Raw genomic sequence first — 19,138 nt, 5'->3', positions numbered from 1 at the left:
TTAAAAAAAATTTTTTAAAAAAGAGATGCCTGTATTACAAGTATCTCTTTCAGTAAAAGCCATCTGACACATGCAGTTCCAAGATTACTTAAGCAAAACTACTAAAAGCCAAATATCATAATTTCTATATACCTCTTCCAAAATTTAATAATTGAAAGAAAAAAATCACATCAAGATGAAATGGTTTCATAAGAAATATAAAATTTCAAAAGTAACATCAGAGCTAAGAAATACAAGTTATTAAATAAAATAGAAAAGTTTATCTCAAATCATAATAGAGAAAATTAAGATAGAAATTATTCCACTTTGTCATAGGTCTTCACAGTGATCTCACTATTTTGTGCCTACAGTATTTCTTCCTGGACAAGATGAAATATCTATTATTTTAATCACACGGAAGTTTAGTCAATAAGTTTTTTGTTTGTTGTTTGTCTGTTTTATAGGCACTCTAGTACGTGCAATATTAGCATCAATGTTGTATAAAGTATGGTGGAAGTATGACGAAAGGAAACAGAGAGAAGGCCAAGTGGAGGAATGTTAACATTAACTGAATAACAAAGAAGGAAGGTGCTTGAGCTGGGAGCTCAAACCAGCCAGTGTGAAATCTTGAGCCTGGGTATAAAGAAATTTCAATGAAATGAATAACAGGAGTGATAGTTACACAGTCAGACATAGCCTCTCTACACAATCCCTTTTGGAAAATGGAAACAAACATTTGGTTCAACTGGAGCCAAAGAAGCCTTGATTTTTCCCAGAAGGCCATTTAGGAGTCTTGATTATAGATACAGGATTATGAACATGTTTCAATACCTCTCCAAGCTTCAGTCTTTTCCCCTGTAAAACTAAGAGAGGAATCTCCACCTTGTCCACGTCTGGGTGGATTAAAGGAGGTTATGAACACAGAGTGCCAAGCACATGGAAGTCTTAATCCATCAGAGCTGTGATAGTTATGAACTCTTCTCAGGTGAACCCTTTTTGTTCCCGTGTGATTCTTTTTATAAAGGGCAGGCTCAATGCCTAATTATTAGAATCACAGAAGCCCAGATTTGGAAGAATGTCAAAGGCCATATCTGTTTCAAGGCCATATCTCATCCACTCTTCATCCAGTGCCAAGTCAGAACTTGTGAGATTTCAAGAGTTCAAAGCAAGTTAAAAATTGGGCAACCTTCTGGCTAATATTCCCTAGGCAGTTAGTCAGCATTTATTTAGAAATTTAAAAATCAGAATAATAGTAAAAAGTGTGTTTTTCACTTCTCCTGCTCGGTAACCTAGCTTTGAGCACGGCCGTGAGCACAGTTTCGCAACTAATCTCTTGAGTGATCAAAATTAACTTCTGGTTTGAAATGTAAGACTCTGTAATTGCTTCCAAGACTCACAGCACTGGATCAATGAGCAAAACCTGACATTAAAACAGGACTATTAACTAATCAATAATTAACATCATACAATGAGTTAATAACTCACTACAACTTAAAGTTTGCATGCCAGTGTATTTAGAATTTGCTCAGTATCTAAAAACTAGGCACGGTTTGTTGTTTTCTTTTTAAAACAGACCTTAATGCCATATGCCCTTTTAAAAAAAGTTAATTTCTTACATCCAAGTGAAGTTATATCTTGGTAATGTCCTTCTCTGTGACCACTAAAACAGATTATGCCACAGATGAAACATTCCTTAAGGTTCTTTGAGACTAAACTTCATAATGGACAGTGATCCCTAGAGCTTAAATTTGTTGAGACAGTCTTCACAGTTAATTAACAACTATAACTGTGACTGCTATGGGCAGGTGAGGTCAGACATGATCCGTAGAAACACAGGTTAAAGGATGTGAAGAATTGTGTAATTAACTCAGTGTTCAGAGCAGAGCTAACAAAACTCAGTTGTTCTGCGCAACCAAACCATTTTCTCTGCAGTTGCTGAAAGTTGTGTGGGTAGGATCTAAAGATAATTGCCTGCCTCCTCCATTGCATTTTGCCTGTCTAAACATTGCATAAATAACTACTTGATAAATTCAGTGTTGATGTTGGCGCATGATGAGACAGACAAGAGTGACTGTTCATTTTAAAATTTATAAATACAGTATAAATAGTAATCAAATCCCAAGGGAGAATTCTTAAAAATGTTCCCGTTTAAAATTCACAATCACATTTAACTTGCCTAATTTCAACCCACACATTTATGGAGCTTAATACAAAAAACGCTCCTGGCCTATATTTAAAATAATATGACATTTGACAAATGATTCAAGTGTTAAATTTAAAAATACATTCTGCATTAATTATAGTTTTAATATAAACTCTTTAGATCCAATACTTGCAGGATTAACTTGAGGTCTCTCTCTTCCTCAACACACCATGTATACATACACACACAAACATGCACGCACAATATAAATATTAGAAAACATAGTCTGAGAATATACTATGAAAAAATATTCACTAAGTCAGGGTAAATAAACGAGTAGTTAATGGAAAACAATTATTTAAAATTTTAAGTATCTCTTAGAGATACACAAGACATAGACCACCTGCCTCACTAATGGAATATGCTAAAATAGACATACTTCATTAGCCATGTCATGGCAGCCAAATGGCATACATTCTTTAGATTCTAGACTTAGTTAAAGTAGCAGCAAATTTCATGAACTGAGTGAAGGGGCAGAAGAGAAGGGAGAAGAAAAAGTATACTATACAAAAAGTTCGTTTTTTTCTAGTTGCTTTATAACCTAAGGAAAAAATTTAAACTCTTTTTAAGCTATAACTGCAAAAATTAAAAAGAAAATTATTCGTTTAAAACAAAAACAACAACAAAAAAAACGAGACAACTGGGGCTGAGGCTGTTTGTATTACAGTGCCCCTACTATGTCAGTTTCAGGTCATACAAACTTGACTAAATGCATTTGGTGGTTGTGTCTAAAAACATGATTATTCAAGGAAAATATAGGGAAAAGAAGGTGGGAAAGCAAAAACAAGTAGAATATTTCACAAAATTGGAAATGACACCAGTTAGATTAAAAAAAAAAAATCCGATTAACATACATAATTTCACTTTTTTCTATACTCAAAATTTTTTTTAATCTTCAAATTTAACTTGCTTTTGAAAATCAGCTTTATTGAAATATAATGACCATGCCATTTAACTAATTCATTTAAAATGCATATTTCAATGATTTCTAATCAAGTTGTACAACCATCATCTGTCAATTTTAGAACATTTTTATTACCCGAAAAAAAAAAAACCTCAGACTTATTAGCAGTAACTTTTCATTTCTTCCAAATTCTCAGCCCTAGGAAACCACTGATTTACTTTCTGTCTCTATAGATTTGCCTATTCTGGACATTTTATATAAATAGAATCATATGTGGTCTTTTGTGACTTGCTTCTTTTACTTATTATAACATTGTTTCAGGGTTCATCCACGTTATAATACGTATCAGTACTTCATTCCTTTTTATGGCCAAATAATATTTACAGCTATAAGTTTTCCCCTTAAGCACTGCTTTAGCTGCATCCAATAAAGTTTGGGCATGTTGTATTGTCATTTTCATTCATCTCAAAGTATTTTTTTATTTCCTTTGTGATCTTTGACACACTGATTATTTAGGAGTGTATTATTTAATTTTCACATATTCGTGAATTTCCCACATTTCTTTTGTTATTGATAGCTAATTTAATTCCATTGTCATCAGAGAACATCACTTATATGATTTCAATCCTTTAAATTTAGTGAGGCTTTTTTAATGGCCTAACATAGTCTTTCCTGGAGAATGCTTCCCATGCATTTGAGAAGATAAGTTCTGCTCCTATTGTGTTAAATGCTTTATAGAGTTCTTTTAGTTCCATTTGGTTTACAGTATTGTTCAAGTCTTATATTTCCTTTTTGATATTCTAACTAGTTGTTCCATCCACTATGAAAAGGAATGTGCAATCTCCAACTATTGTTGAATTTCCTATTTCTCACTTCAGTTCTATCTATTTTTGCTTCACATAATTTGGGCTATGTTTTGTTACCTAGTTTTTTTTTTTAAATTAGTATCCTCAAATTTGCTAATATATCCTTGCCTAAATTCTTCTGAGGTAATTTTCATGAAGCTTTATATTATAAGAGACTCTGAGATGACCATTTTTGATTCATTCCTGCTATTAAACAACAGTCAAAATCAGGATGATTTACCTTTTTTTATAATACAAATATAACAGCTTAGTTTATTACTTTGCAGACTGGATGTACTACTACTAATATTAATTTCAATACATTTATAAGAAAAACATTTTAACTATTTTTGCAGTTTTCAAAAACTCTTAAGACCTTTTAGAAATGAAGTATGTTTATCTGTGAACAACTGATATCTTAATTATAATCCATCCTTATTTACTTATTAGAGTGGATATTGCTGTATTATACCAAGTTAGTCACCTGGAATAAAATAACATTTTGACATTTCTTAACTTTTAAAATCTAAATTTTCATTCAAGATCTGCTACCAACTTACTCTTAACCTAAAAAAGTTGCTTTGGCTTTCTTTGGCTTGGATTTCTTGAGTGTAAAGTATAGATAACACTATCTGTTTGCCTAATTCATTAGGATACTGTGAGGATAAAACTACTAATAAATGAGACAATTTGAAAATTAAATGTACTTAAATATACTGTTATAAGTACAGAGCTTGCATAAAAAGAAAATAATTGCACACTCATGAAAAAAAAAATCAGCATTTGCAAAAGGCAAAAAAAAAAAAAAAAAAAAAAAAAAAAAAGACAATGTGCAGGTCACACTCCTGTAACTTTTGGAGGCAGAAGCAGAGGCCGGAGAATGGCTGATCCCTTTCTGGGGACTGCCCATCCCTGACTTTCCCTGAGAACCTAAGTCAGGCAGTTTACAGCTCTTTTTCATTATCATTTAGTCCTCACAATTAAATGAAGGAACTAATTTTGCCCCCACATTATAGGTGGGCTAACCGAGGCTTTCAGAGGTTAAGGAACTCACCTAAGGTCACACAGCTAGCTTGAAAGACAGGCCTCAAACAAAGCAGGTTCATTACAGAGTTTTGCTAACTTACTCAACTGTGCTGCCTTCCCTAAGACTGCAATAAAGCTCTTTTGACCTGAAAAATTAATTATAATTCCCAATATTAGAATCAAACCTCATGATTAGAAAGAACTTAAAAGACTTTCCATGCAATTAAAATGAGATATCATTTTTACCTATAAGATTGGCAAAGATGAAAAGGTTGATAATATCTACTATAAGGTACATGGAAAAACAGACACTATTAAAATGTTTACTTTGTGTACACTCACACTTTTTGGAAGGGCAATTTGGCAGTAACTAACAAAATTTAAAATAAAAAACAGACTCCTGGGTTGGTTAACATTTGTCATAGTTGTAGACAGGGTATACTGCTGAAAATACATGTTGGAACTGAAACTGGAGGTTGAAAAGTTTCTAACAGCTTCCAAAAAGGAGGAAGGAAAATAGTCATGTACAAAGATCAGGAGCCAGAATGGTATCAGGCTTTCTCACAATACTGGAAGCTTGGCAATAATAGGACTAGGCCTTCAGATTTCTGAAGAAAAATATCTAACCTAAAATTCTATACCTTGCCACACTATCAATCAGATATGAGGGTGGAATAAAAATACTTCTAGAAATTTTTAGACATGCAAGTACTCAAAAACCTTTCCCCTTATCACTCTACCCTTTTCTGGAAAGCTGCTATACTCAATGATGAAAGAAAAAAGAAAAAAAACATGGGTATTGCTATTTTTCCGTCTTGTGGGAACTTTGACTTTTCAGATTATGTGCATGTAAAACTTGTTAAATTCTTTTTTTAAATACATAACTTTGAAAAAAAGATGAATTCTTACTGGGGACCAGTTGAGAATTATTTGGCAACATTAACTGAAACATCAATTAATTCTAGCTTGGAATATTTAATGCTTACCTAATAGAGTGAGTATAAAAAGAGGCAAAGAGTTTTAATACAAATTTTCTTTTATTTTTGTATTGCAATTGATGAATACTTATAAACTACCTTTTTTTAAAAAAAGGCTCCACATAAATGGTTACACTGTGGCATCAACAATAAACACCTTTTGGAAAATGAAACGAACAATCCAGCTCATAATGGGAGTAGGTAGGTGATGTGACTTGGTTAAAAAGAATCCAGTGTCAATATCATATATTCAAAAGTGTCAAACTTGGTGTGTTCTAGAAACTACTAAATGACTGGTCATAACAAAGGCATTGACAATGAAGATTTAAGTGCAGTTCAAATATTGTTTAGTGACTAGTAAAAAAAGGTGCATTACTAAATTATTATTTAATGTAATATATAAGTATGTATGCAAACTAGTCTAAGTAAAATAAAAAGAAAATAAGTTACTTAATAAACTGTTTCCCAAAAACATCTTTCATTTTCATTGAGGTAGTAATGAAAGCAAGATGAACTTGTCATTCTTCAAAAGCTGAGGCCATAACTTATTCATATTTGTATCACATGCCATCTGAGTAAGTCTTTTTTCTTCCTATCATATCACCCTGTTTCTTTCCTTCGTAGCATTTATCACTATCTTTTATTTTTGTTTATTAATTATTTTGTTTTAAGTCTATCTACCTCACTAGAATGTAAGCCCAGTGAAAGCAGGGACCATGTTGTCATATTCACAACTGAATGGATCCTAAATGGTATCGAGTGCCTTCCAGATCATAGGCATTCAGGCAAAATTAAATAGATAAAGAGTGAATGAACAAACACTTGGTAGACCCATCAGAATATGTGCATTAATTAAATCTTCCACACAAATTTGAAGTCATCTTCTGATCAATGGGAGGAAAAGTGCCTTCTCCCCAAACAATTCTCATGAATAATGGAGCTTATGGTGTTGAAACCTTTCTACTCACTGAAAGAATCATAGTAGAGTTGCAGCTGTTAAGTAAAGTAGCCTTTGTCCTGTGGGGAAACTCTTAAGAGTTTATATAATCATCTTAGTTACAGAGAAATGTGGTTCACTAAGCTGCTGCTTCAAGAGCTTTGGCACAACAGAGGCAACAAAGTAAACATGATCATGGAATCATGTTATTTATTCAAAAGCACAGTAACTGGTTTACTCATTTACCTCAGTAGGACATTTTGCTTATCACTTTGAGGCTGGATTAATTCTAGTTTCCCTTTACTTGAAACTGTTTGATGGCTCCACATTGACTACAGCAAAGACCAAAATCTTCAACATGGAATATGAGTCCTTCCATAATCTGGTTTCTTTCTCACTAACCAAGCTCCAGCGGAAGCAAATAGCTTCCAGTTCCCCGAATAAGCCAGGCTATTTCTTCTTGCAATACTTCTCTCCCCGTTTGAGAAGCCTTCCCCTCCTGGTCCACTTTGTAGTCTCTACTTCTTGGTTAAGATTCTGAAAACTTTTCTAGCCCTCTTCTCCAGGAAGAGTGATCAATCCCTCTTTCAAGTGCAGCCTTCTACCCTCACTTACAGATTTTGTATAAGACCTGACCCACGGCCATGCATAAAACTGCATTTCTCATGGCTCTTCCTTCCTTTTGTTTACTCCAGGCACACTGACCTCCTTGCACTTCCTCAAAACCTCCATTCTCATTTGTCAGGAGTAAAATATTTTCTTGCAGGTATTTATATGCGCTCCCAACTTACTTCGATTCTGCTCATGTCACCTCCTAGGAGATGTTGTCTCTGACCGCTCTAACCAAAGAAGTTTCCCCCTTCTCAGTTTCTAGGCAGAACTAACCCCCGCTCTAGCCAGGCTACTTTAGCCTACCTTACTTTATCCTTGTAGTACTGATCTAATAGTTTATCATATAATTCATATTGTTTCTGCCTCCCCTTCTAGAATATAAGCTCTGTGAGGATGGATCTTTGTTTTGTTCACTGCTATAAATATTTGTGAATGAATGAATGAATGAATGACACCGGTGACACTTTATTACCCAAGTTGGCTTAAGACTTCTGTCCTCTCCCTGCTGGACAGCAGGGGCTGTATCCAATACCTCCTAGCCTCCTTAGCTCCTTCTACACACAAAATAACTTCTTAATATTCCTTGTATGACTGAATGATGTCAAGTATAAATTACCTGTAACAACGTTTTCCAAGAAAGAGACTCTGAATCCATGTATATACTTCATAAGCTGAAGAATACAACTATATTTCCACTATCCCTTTATCTAAAACTCTTGAGACCAGACACACTTCAAAATTCAGAATTGTTCACTACTTAAAACCCTGAGTAGAGTCTGGGGCAGTCCTTTGTAATCAAACATATTAATAGCTTTGCAACAAAACATGTGAAGAGTCCTACAAGTGTGATAAATAATGCTCAAGTCAATTTTTCTGTCAAGTGAGTTATCAAGATAACTTGATGAGTTTAGGATTTTGGAATTGTAGACATGGGCTGTAGACATGAACTAGCAGATGGAGAACTGTGAAGTATCTCTGTGCTAAAATTAGTTGCCCACATTCCAGAAGGTTAAAAATCACTGGTTTAACACAATTCGTTTAAAATATCTATTTTCTTTTCAGTACAGCTAACATCAATGAAGCATTTACTATATGCCAGTCCTTGTGTTAATCTCTTTAAATATGGAGGTGAAAAGTACTGTTTGCCCCATTTTGAGTGAGGAAACTAGGGCTTAGTGAGAGGGTTAGCAAATTGTCCGCATAGCTAGGCAATGGCTGAGCTAGATCCAAACTGAAGCTGTCAGGCAATCAAAAGCCATGGTCTGGACGACCTGGCAACCATGCTGACTTCATATATTCAAGATAAAAATTCTTTGTGATGTTAAGCCACAGGAAAGTTTCTGTAATTCAAGTAAATATAAAAGTCCTCAGGCTACATGTAGCCAACATTTCACTGATATTGCATAACAAAATAATTTATTTCCTTAGCTAAATCAACATTTTAAACATTTGTAATGAGAGGTCAAGTAATTCCAGATAACTAAAAAATTAGTCACACCAACGTGCCCTGATTTCTTTCGCAGAACCATGATCCAAAGTGTGTTATTCCCTGACAGATGAGAACAGGAATAGTAGAAGAGAACAATCAAAAAGGCACTATCATCGATAATATGTAGATTTTTTACAGTTATCTTTTTCAAGAACATCTTAGTTGCTCGAATTTTTTTAAGCCAGGCATGAGTGGATAAAATGTATTTGTGATGATCAAATTTTGAAACTCTTTTGGAATTACCAAATATTGTAGTGATATTTTGGGAATAAGGAGTTAGTTGTATAAGAAAAATAAAACCATATATTAAAAAAAAAAAAAAAATCCCTGCATAGAGCTACAGCTTCAACTTAAGACAGTGTTTTAGACTTTACCACACTTATGTGACAACCTCGAATTATGAAATGTTGAGTTAGCAAAAATATAACACACATTCATTTTATGGTACAAAAGCAGATAATATGAACATGAAGATTAAGAAATGAGAATAACATATACGCTAAATAAATCACAACAGAAACAGGCTTTATTTCAACCAGACAAGTGAATACTTCAATTAACATCAACTTCTTCAAGACTTGAAGATATGGAAATTAAAGGTGGTGCACAGACGGCAGAGAAGGAAAGATTCATCATGGAGCAATGCACTGCCCTTCCAAAATCCCCTTCAACAATATGCTCAATTCAAAAGATTTAATAGTTCTAAATCATTAGATCCCAAGCATTTTAATATTTGTACAAGATTCACACTTGAAAGTTACCCATAGGTCCCAATGATGTCTTCCAAAAAGAAAAAAATATAGAGAGAGATCAGTATCATATTTTTTTAATTTGAGAAACTGGGATTGAAATGGTTTTTAGTTTAAAATATTTCAAATTAAAAAAAAATTTATTATTATTTAAGATGCCTCGTTACAAAGCTCCTAGGTACATACATGTACAAAACAAATAGGTATTACTGCCTGACACCTCAACCTATATCTTCTCCTAAACCTCCCGCTCTAACCAAATATGAACAGTTAATCTAGTGGGAGACTTTGCCCTGTAAATTTCAATGTCCTGCACAGGATTTGCTGCCATTCATATGCTGTGCATGGATGTGGACATTTCATCATAGAACATTTCAATTTAACATAAAATAACCCCAACAAAACACTGCATATCCATAAGGGATAATACAAAATTGCATATAATTTTCAACTTTCTCCAGACTCATTAAATTCATGAGCACTTTCAGAGTTTTCCCCTCAAGAGCATTTTTGAGAGCTTTTGAGATCTCGTACTTAACTTTGTATAGAGTTGGACAGCACCTTGAGTAATATGAACAATTATATGAAAGGAAGGTATGGTGGGGAGGAGGAGTCATCCAAGAACAGACAGAGGGAAAGACTCTTTTCCCACAAGACATTCAACCAGAAAAAAAAAAAAAGACAAAAAAGGTAAACAAACAAACAAAATAGTGTTCACAGTAAAACATGCCAGATTTGTAGTTTCATTTGAAACCAACAGCAAATCATGAAACGTCATGAAAAATATAAGTAAAGGTAAAATCTCCTAGAGTAATTACTAAACAAATTTAAAATCACCACACTGATCAGTAAACCCCAGAAGAAAAATAAACAGCACTTACATTTCAGGTCCTTCTTAAACATCATACAACTTTTCAAAGTTAATGCAAAAATTGGTAGGTTTGGCCACGCTGCACAAATGTTTTGTTTGTTTTTAAAAATACAGTATACAGAAAAAACTCTTGTATTCCCCATTTTGGATCATAAGCTCAAGACTCAAGAGTAAAAGATCAGCTCGAAGGATTTTAAATTATTTACAAATCCAGCAGGTGCATCTGCCATGAATGGCTTGGCTTCTGTCCCCACGGTGGCTTTCACCTTCTCTAGCAGCAGTTTTCAGGTCTCTGTTATCACAGAAGGCTGTTCCATCTATGGCTCATCTCTACTGGTCATCAGTCATTTTGAACAGTTCCAACAGTGCCCCAACAGCTCCAAAGTAACCCTACAAAACAATGGGAAAACATATGATGATCTCTGAACTTAGCCAAATACTTATCATTTTTAATAACTCTAGAAATGCTGCACCCCCTTAATGTTGTGGATAAATTTAAAACCTTAACTGCCATGAACCATGGTGGAATAATAACAATAACAATAATAATAACAATTATTATTATTATAAACAATGATTATTACATATATTATATGTAATATAATCTATCGGACATCTCTTTGTTTATATATATTAAATAAGTTAACTGATGTAAGGTGCTTAGGAAAATGGCACAAAGCATGTTCTATGTAAGTGTTGTGTACTGTTAGCATCATAATTATTTTAATTCTTGCCAATGGCAAAATTTGTATTATTACTCCATTTCACAGATGAGAAATGGAAGGTAATAAAGTAAATTACCCTTTTCAGAGTCACATGGCTTCCGCCTGGGCTCAACCCCAAATCTATCTGATTTGAAGTTATAATATCTCACAGGGAAGAACTGTAAGTTTCCCTCATTAGATCTGGGAAAGGCATCTAAATCAGCCTGAGCTTCACTGTGCCCATGTTTCTGTGAAAATGAAAGGAATTGAAAAATAAAAATTTTTGGAAAACTCCACTGTCTCTAAAACTTAGGAGACTCCATACCCTGGTAGAGGCCTGACTTGAAAGTTACTGCAGAAACAGGTAGCAAAATGTCAGAATGCTACATGGCACAATCTTCACCTCTGCTGCTGCCCTCTCACATTTATTGAGGGCTCACTATATGCTAGAAATTGTTTGAAGCACTTGACATGAACTTACTCATTTAATCTTCATAATAACTTGATGAGACATACTATTATACCCCATTTTGCAAATGCTAAAACAAAGATGGAGCAGTAGAGTTGTCTAATGCTTCCCAGTCAGAGGCTGTGCTCTTAGCGGCTCAGCTAGACTACGTCTCTTAGGAGATGCTCACTGATATGAGTTGAATGAATGAGAGACTGAGGGGGTGAGGACTCCTGAGGCAGAGCAGGAGAGCCAACCAAAGTTCAGTGCCTCCCCAAAGTTCACTCTCCATGGTGTCCTCCAGTAAGGCAGAGTGAACTTCGGAACACAGAGAATTTTCTGAGATACCCACAAGTGGTTATGAAAATACTCCACTTTCATTGGCCATAGAGACCTGAGTTGTGATAAGCAGTAACAAACCAAAGCCATAGTCCACGGAGACCTAAGAGAGTGACATGCATTTTCACCCATAGACGTGGGTTTCCCTAAAACACTGTATCTCATTGCCTATCTTACCACTAATTAACTACTTGTGTGCCCTTGTAGATGGCTTTTAATCTCTCAAGGCTTCTAGGGTTTGTTTTCTGCACTAGTCTAAGAGAATCTGGACTAGGGTAGCCAGATAAAACAAAATAAATGCCAGATAAAATAACTGTGTCCTATATTTTTAATCACTAAATATGGCAACACTAGCTGGACTGGAACAGTGGTTTGTGGTTTTCATTTTTCATTTTAACTATTATTATTTTTCAAGCTGAGGTGATTTGTTCTTTTTCAAACAAAATCTTATGTCGATAACTGACAAATAAGCAGATAAAAAGGTTGGGAGAGGGGAAGTGAAAATTCTGGCACTACATTCACCTTACCCCCCAGGAGTGTATCACTCGATGCCTTAAGCCCACTTTAAAAAAAAAAAAAAAGGCTTTCTTTAGTGTTAATTTCTATCACTGGGCCTTAACTAGTTTTTAAGTTCCCATTGTTTTATGCTTTAATAATAATAAAATATGAGCTTAGAGAGCTCTAAATAACATAAATGCATCAGCAACTTTTCAAATAAATAATTCAGTTTGGCAATAAGAAAAATGTCACAACATTATTCTTTACAATTGAAATTTATACCAGTTCTTTCAATGATTTTTCTGTTGCAATATACCCAAGGGATCAGGCACCTCCTATGATAAACAGTTGCTCTCTACAGCATGGAGTTTAAAGAGGGGGATAGAGGAGGTGGGAAGAAAGGAGGGCCCCCACTCACTTAGAAACCTCTGATTTGTATTAGTGTAGAAATTTGATGTACGAGATTCCAATGCTCTCCACTTCCTCTGTAAACAGTCTGTCTGGCTGATGTCCAGGGCCTCTAGTCTCTCAAGGCCACAAGGTTACTCTGAGTAGCCCAAGAACTTCTGTTATCACCAGTTGAGTTGTTTACTTATCAAGAGTCAGCTGTGTTTACCCTCAAATTTGTTATAACAGTTTTATTGTTAATAACCTAATTTAAGTATATATTACCTAAACCAATATAGTATAAAATGGTCACTTCTATGACAATACAGTTAAATTCTTGAAAAATATTGAAAAAGGTAGTTAATACTGAAACTTGCTAAGAGAGTAAATCTTAGCCACATATGAAAGATTGAGGGGAAAATCTACAATTTTTGCAACCAAATTGGTTCATAAGTATCTTCAGGGTCTTGATCCACTTTAGAAAAACAAACCAGAAATCAAAGGAGGTGTATAATATGCGTGTATATACATATGTATATGTATGTATATACACACACGCATATATATATGTGTGTGAATATATATATATATATATATATATATATATATATATATATATATATATATATAAAGACAACTACAGAGTTCTTTTCTTTCTTTTTTAATTTTTAATTAAGTTTATTGGGGTAACATTGGTTAATACAATTATATAATTTTCAGGTGTACATTATCATTTGACATTTGTATATTCTATTGTGTGTTTACCACCCAAAGTCCAGTTTCCTTCAGCTACCAAATATTTGATCCCCTTTACCCACTTCACCCTCCCCCTAAACCCTTTATTTGACCCGCTTTACAGCGTCTACCTTCCCCCTCCTCCCCATCCCACTAGTAACTACTAGTCTATAGTCCTCTGGTAACCAGTAACCTATAGTCCATGTCCATGAGTCTCTTCATTTGTCCTGCTCATTTGTTGCTTTTAGGTTTATATCCCACATATAAGTGATATCATGTGATTTTCAACTTTTTCTGTCTGGCTTATTTCGCTTAGCATGATTATCTCAAGGTCCATCCATGTTGTCGCAAATGGCAGTATTTCATCTCTTCTTATGGCTGAGTAATATTCCATTGTATATACGTACCACAGCTTCTTTAGCCAATCATCTATCGTAGGACACTTCGGTTGCTTCCATGTCCTGGCCACTGTGAATAATGCTGCTACGAACGTCAGTGTGCAAATATCTTTTTGGATATGGGTTTTCAAGTCTTTGTGGTAAATACCCAGTAGAGGGATTGCTGGATCATATGGTAGATCAATTCTTAGTTTTTTGAGGAACTTCCACAATGTTTTCCACAGTGGCCGTACCAATTTGCAGTCCCACTGGCAGTGTATGAGGGTTCTTTTTTCTCTGCGTCCTCTCCAACATTTGTTATCACTTGTCCAGTTGATTATAGCTATTATAACAGGTGCGAGATGGTATCTCATTGTGGTTTTGATTTATGTTTCCCTAATAGCTAGCGATGTTGAGCATCTCTTCATATATTTGTTGGCCATTTGTATGTCCTCTAAAGAGAAGTATCTGTTCAGGTCCTCTGCCCAATTTTGATTGGATCATTTGTTTTTTTGTTGTTGTTGTCATTGAATTGTAACTACAGAGTTCTAATTAGTAGAATACATGCTCAAAAACAAGCCTTGGTCTGACATAAAAAAATTGGTGAGTGAATGAACATTTATACATTTATGTGAAAATAAAATGGTTAAATTATTTTTATTTTTCTAAATTTTTTTTATTATGGTGACAGTGGTTAATCCAGTAAGTTTCAGGCATACAATTTAACAGTAAGGTATTTATACATTTATTGTGTGCTCACCACTCATTGTTAGATTTCATTCTGTCACTACATATGTGAAGGAAGATATTTTTAAATGACTATGCATTTTAACTGATTTTTCTTTTTTTTGACTAACCAACTACCAGTCCCGATTGTTGGATAAGAGAGCTTCCATTTTATATATTGTTTTTCCTTATCCTTTGCATAAATGCTAACATATGTTAGACAACCCAAAAAACTTCCACATAAAACAATAAGTCCACGCAAGGTCAACCTACCTCATGTTCCAGAAACAGAGCTTTTAGCTGTCCTTTGGACCAAAAATCCATGGCATATGCTAGCAGCTTCATGGAGACCATATTGATTCTGAGAAAATTCCCAGCAAACACAACTCTGTCAATATTCTGGGAAAGAAAGAAAAAAAATTGAACCATGGTATAAAAATAGCATTTAGCAAAGACCCAATGTTCCGTACATCACTGTACTCCCAGGACCTTGCGGAATAAAATTTTTAAGTGGAATTATTTCAGCATTTCCAAGATGAAGTTGAAGAAACTTCAAAGTGCATTCCATAAGAACGAGAGGGTGAGATTTAGGTTGAACAAGGCAGAGACTGACATTGGGCTTATTTGCAGGTATATTCGGTTGCCTTAGGTCTCATATGAAATTCTGCCCCCAACACTTATCCATAAAATTGTAACTGGAGTCTACAGCCATCCCACCCTGAACAAGCTTGATCCCATCTGATCTCGGAAGCTAAGCAGGGTCAGGCCTGGTTAGTACTTGGATGGAAGACCACCTAGGAAGACCAGGTGCTGTAGGTGTAAAAAAGAAAAAAGAAAAAAGAAGGGATTGTAAGTTGACAAAGTCCTTGCAATCTGTGAGGTCAACCAAGGGTTGCCTTGCCTAAAAAAAAAATTGTAACTGGAGTTCAAGTTCAGCTAAATTTGCTCGTGCATTTCTTCGAACCGCCCCCCACCCAAACTCTCAACTATAAAATATTATTCTAACCAATTCATAAATGAAATGGCCATGATACGGGTTATTCATCAAATATGTTTACTTGGTTTGCTCTGTACCGAATACTGGGAATACGCAAAGAAACAATACTTAGTCTCTACCTTAAGACTATATGGTGGAATATCCTGTTTGTTCAACATGTGGGTTAAAATACAGTAATGAAAAATACACTTATCTTTTCGTTCTAATGGATACAGATTTGCATTCTGAATACACACTTAACACTGAGCTCAGCCCTGTCTATCATGCAGAGGCTGCTCACCACTCACTGACTCACGGAGCCAGTTGTTACGGTCATTCATATCAGAGAGAAGAGAGTCTTGGAAAGTGGCATTATTTTCTGTTCAGTCTATCAAGAGTAACAGAGTCTGAGAATATCAGCTTTTAATTGTCTTACCTTTTAACTGCATGTTCATGAACCCATTAACCATTGTGAAAAATTTCCATGGGCAGAGGGGTGAGAGGTGGTATTAATAAGTTTCTACAAATGACCGTAGTCAAAAACCACCCAGACTAAGAGGTGGCAAGGAACACTCAAAGTAAGAAACTCAGATTAAAAAGAAACTTAATTAAATGTAGGTGTTTTGTCATTTCCCCCAAAACAAAGGAGTTCAAGGACTTGCTCAAAGCCCCAGTCCTGCATTACTCTGCTAGAAAGGCAGAAGGAATACAAGTGGTATTAAAAGGTGATGGACACTCCTTATTTCAAATAAATTCCAGGTAGGTCAAAGATATAAATGTGAAAATAAAAGAGAAAAGAATAAAAAAAGAAATAGACAAAGACTAGAGGAAAACATGAGAGAATTCTTTTTAAAAATGTTGAAATAGAAAGGTCTAATACTCAGAATCCATTAAAAAGGCTGATAATATTCACTTCAAAAGAAATAAAATATTTATTCAGGGAAAAACATCACCATGAATAAATTCAAATGAAAAGCAATAAACCAAAAATATTTTCAGTACGTATAAAATGGATTAGTTACCTACAAATCAGTAAGAAAAACCCAAGAGAAAAATGAGTGAACAGTATTAATATATAGTTTATACACATACAAGGGGAAATACTAATGGCTATTAACAGATTAAAAAAAGGCTCAGCTTCACTTAAATATGATACAAATTACAATATCTGTAAAAAGACCTGCTGGCTCACTCAAACTCTGTGGAAAGCAGGGGAAAGTCCTATTGCTCTGTTCCCATCAAACTGAATTTTGAGGTCTATGAGTATAGCCAAGTACACACACAAGGCTTAAGTTTTAAAGCTTGTTTGGCTACTTGGAAAAAGTAGCCAAACAAGCTTTAAAATTAATATCAAAAAACAAATTCTCTTTAAAATTAATATCAAAAAACAAATTCTCTGTTACAGTGAGTCCTATAACCGAAGTGGACTTTGAAAAGGCATGTCTCTGTAATACATTCTTGCATTTAAACTCTATCTGAAATGGGCCCTTATAAAAAGTATGACCCTAACCAATAGGCCAGTGACATATTCTATGCAATATTGTGAGAGTGTCTCTTACAATCCCGGAGCTCAAAGGCAGGGCTGACACCCACCTATCATAAAGACTGCCTCATACTCTGTTTAACATTAGGAGGGGATTTTTCAGTACCTATAATATTCTAGTTCTTGATCTGAGTGGTGGCTATTCAGGTGTATGTGAAAATTCCCCAGGCTGCACACTTATGATTTGAGCTCTGTCATATTTCTAATAAAAATTTTATTTTTAAAAACTATTACCAATGCTACTATGATTCTTTAACACTTCTCCTACTATTACCTGTTCCATGTCTAACTCCTCTTTCTTGTCTTCCTAACACAGCTCAGTGACAGCTGTTCTACTTTACACATCTTGTATTTCAGAAAAGGGTTCCTTTTTTTATTTCCCAAAGGAATTTTGCAATATTTCAAAACATGTTACCAAAGCTTTGTCTGTCACTGGCTCCACCCTTTCTTGTGCCTGGGGCTCTGGCTGGCCTCAGCTGTAGTGAGCTCTCTGTGCTTTGATAGCCCTGTACAATGCTGCTTGAACTCCATGCCACAAGGCAACACTGTAAAGAAGCTGAAAGCAAAGAGAATATCAAATACTGCAAGTGAAACGTTTCCTCTGAAAATATTTGCAAGGATGCAAAGAGCTTTTCCTCACACTTCAGGAGGCACGTGGTAATAATGATGGTCAGAGAGGTGATGGCATGAATTGTAATTCGACCATGTTTCTTCTATGGCTGGATGGTTTTATTTATCATCCAGTGCCTACTTAAAACAATACATATATTCTTCCTCCTCCCCCAACGCACAGCCCTCACATTCTATGAAGTGTGACTATAATGAAGCGCAGGTTTCTCAAGAAGCTGAAGCTGTGTAAGAGTCAATAGTTATTGCACTACTAAAGGTGACGTGGATAAATGACGCGTGGCTTTCCCTGGGTTAAGGCCTCACCTCATTCAACGCACACATCCGAGCAATGGAGCCGATGTTGTTGGTGATGGTGACCAGTGTGGCTCGGGCGAGGTCCTCCTTGCTGATGGATTCTCGCTTTTCCTTACTCATCATGTTGCCAAAGCTATGTTGGAAATATTAGCGAGAGTGTTCAAAATCATCCTCAGGCAGACCCCATACTTCCATCAAGGTACTGTGGAAAGCTGTATGAATAACTGTTCAAACTCAAATGACCTGATTCCACTGCCATGGTTATAAGCAGACAGGATTATGATATGAATGGTTGGCTGCCCTTTACTTAATAGGGACACAATAGCATGGCTATTAATGGGGGGGAAAAAAGGTTTTTATATTCCTCTAGATGTCTGAACAAGAATGAAACAGGGGAAACTGTTGCAAGTTTTCCAGAAACTCTTTTCAAAGCTGCTCTATTTTAAGCACAAGCATCAAGAGCTAAACATCTCAGTGCTTCACAAAGGGCAGGAGACCAAGTCTGAGCTCAGATCCCACAGATACTTGCACCAGGCTGGTGGGTTAAAATTTGTAAAACTAACTATATGAATAGCCAGGGTGGAGATGCTGCCTTGTGTTTAATCACTACTGCTCCTAGCTACTTAGTGTCTACCTTGATGCTACAGCAGATCCTTGAAGGCCAAATCGTTCATAGTCTCCTCCGTAAATGTCCTTCACCAGCTTATCAACATTGGTGCTGTCGCCTTTAGCTGCCATTTCCAGAGCTTCTTCAAAGGTCTCACAACCAGTCAGCAAGCAACATAGGCCTAGGAATGTTCCACCTCCAAGACTGAAGGAACAATAAGGTTTATTTTTAAATTTTACTTAAAGATATGCCCATCCAAGTCCCCAACTACATCAAGACCAC

General features: G+C 35.4%; 1 protein-coding gene and 1 pseudogene across 2 annotated transcripts in view; one reads left to right on the top strand and one right to left on the bottom strand.

Moving 5' to 3' along the window:
• Positions 1–9,476: 9,476 nt before the first annotated feature.
• Positions 9,477–19,138, bottom strand: part of PANK1 (pantothenate kinase 1) — a 51,859-nt gene continuing 42,197 nt past the window's right edge. For both annotated transcript variants that reach the window (XM_039871760.1, XM_039871761.1), the window contains exons 4-7: positions 18,884–19,060; positions 18,259–18,382; positions 15,080–15,205; positions 9,477–10,982 (exon numbers count right to left, since the gene is read on the bottom strand). In XM_039871760.1, the coding sequence (XP_039727694.1) occupies positions 10,923–10,982; positions 15,080–15,205; positions 18,259–18,382; positions 18,884–19,060 (487 nt within the window). In that variant the 3' untranslated portion in view covers positions 9,477–10,922. The remainder of the gene's footprint in view (positions 10,983–15,079; positions 15,206–18,258; positions 18,383–18,883; positions 19,061–19,138) is intronic.
• Positions 15,507–15,625, top strand: LOC120609830 (uncharacterized; annotated as a pseudogene).

This window comes from Pteropus medius, unplaced genomic scaffold, assembly GCF_902729225.1.
Source record: "Pteropus medius unplaced genomic scaffold, Ma_sr-lr_union100, whole genome shotgun sequence".
Classification (NCBI taxonomy): domain Eukaryota; kingdom Metazoa; phylum Chordata; class Mammalia; order Chiroptera; family Pteropodidae; genus Pteropus; species Pteropus medius.
The sequence above is the reverse complement of the archived record's forward strand: the minus strand, read 5'-3'. Positions and strand labels throughout refer to the sequence as shown.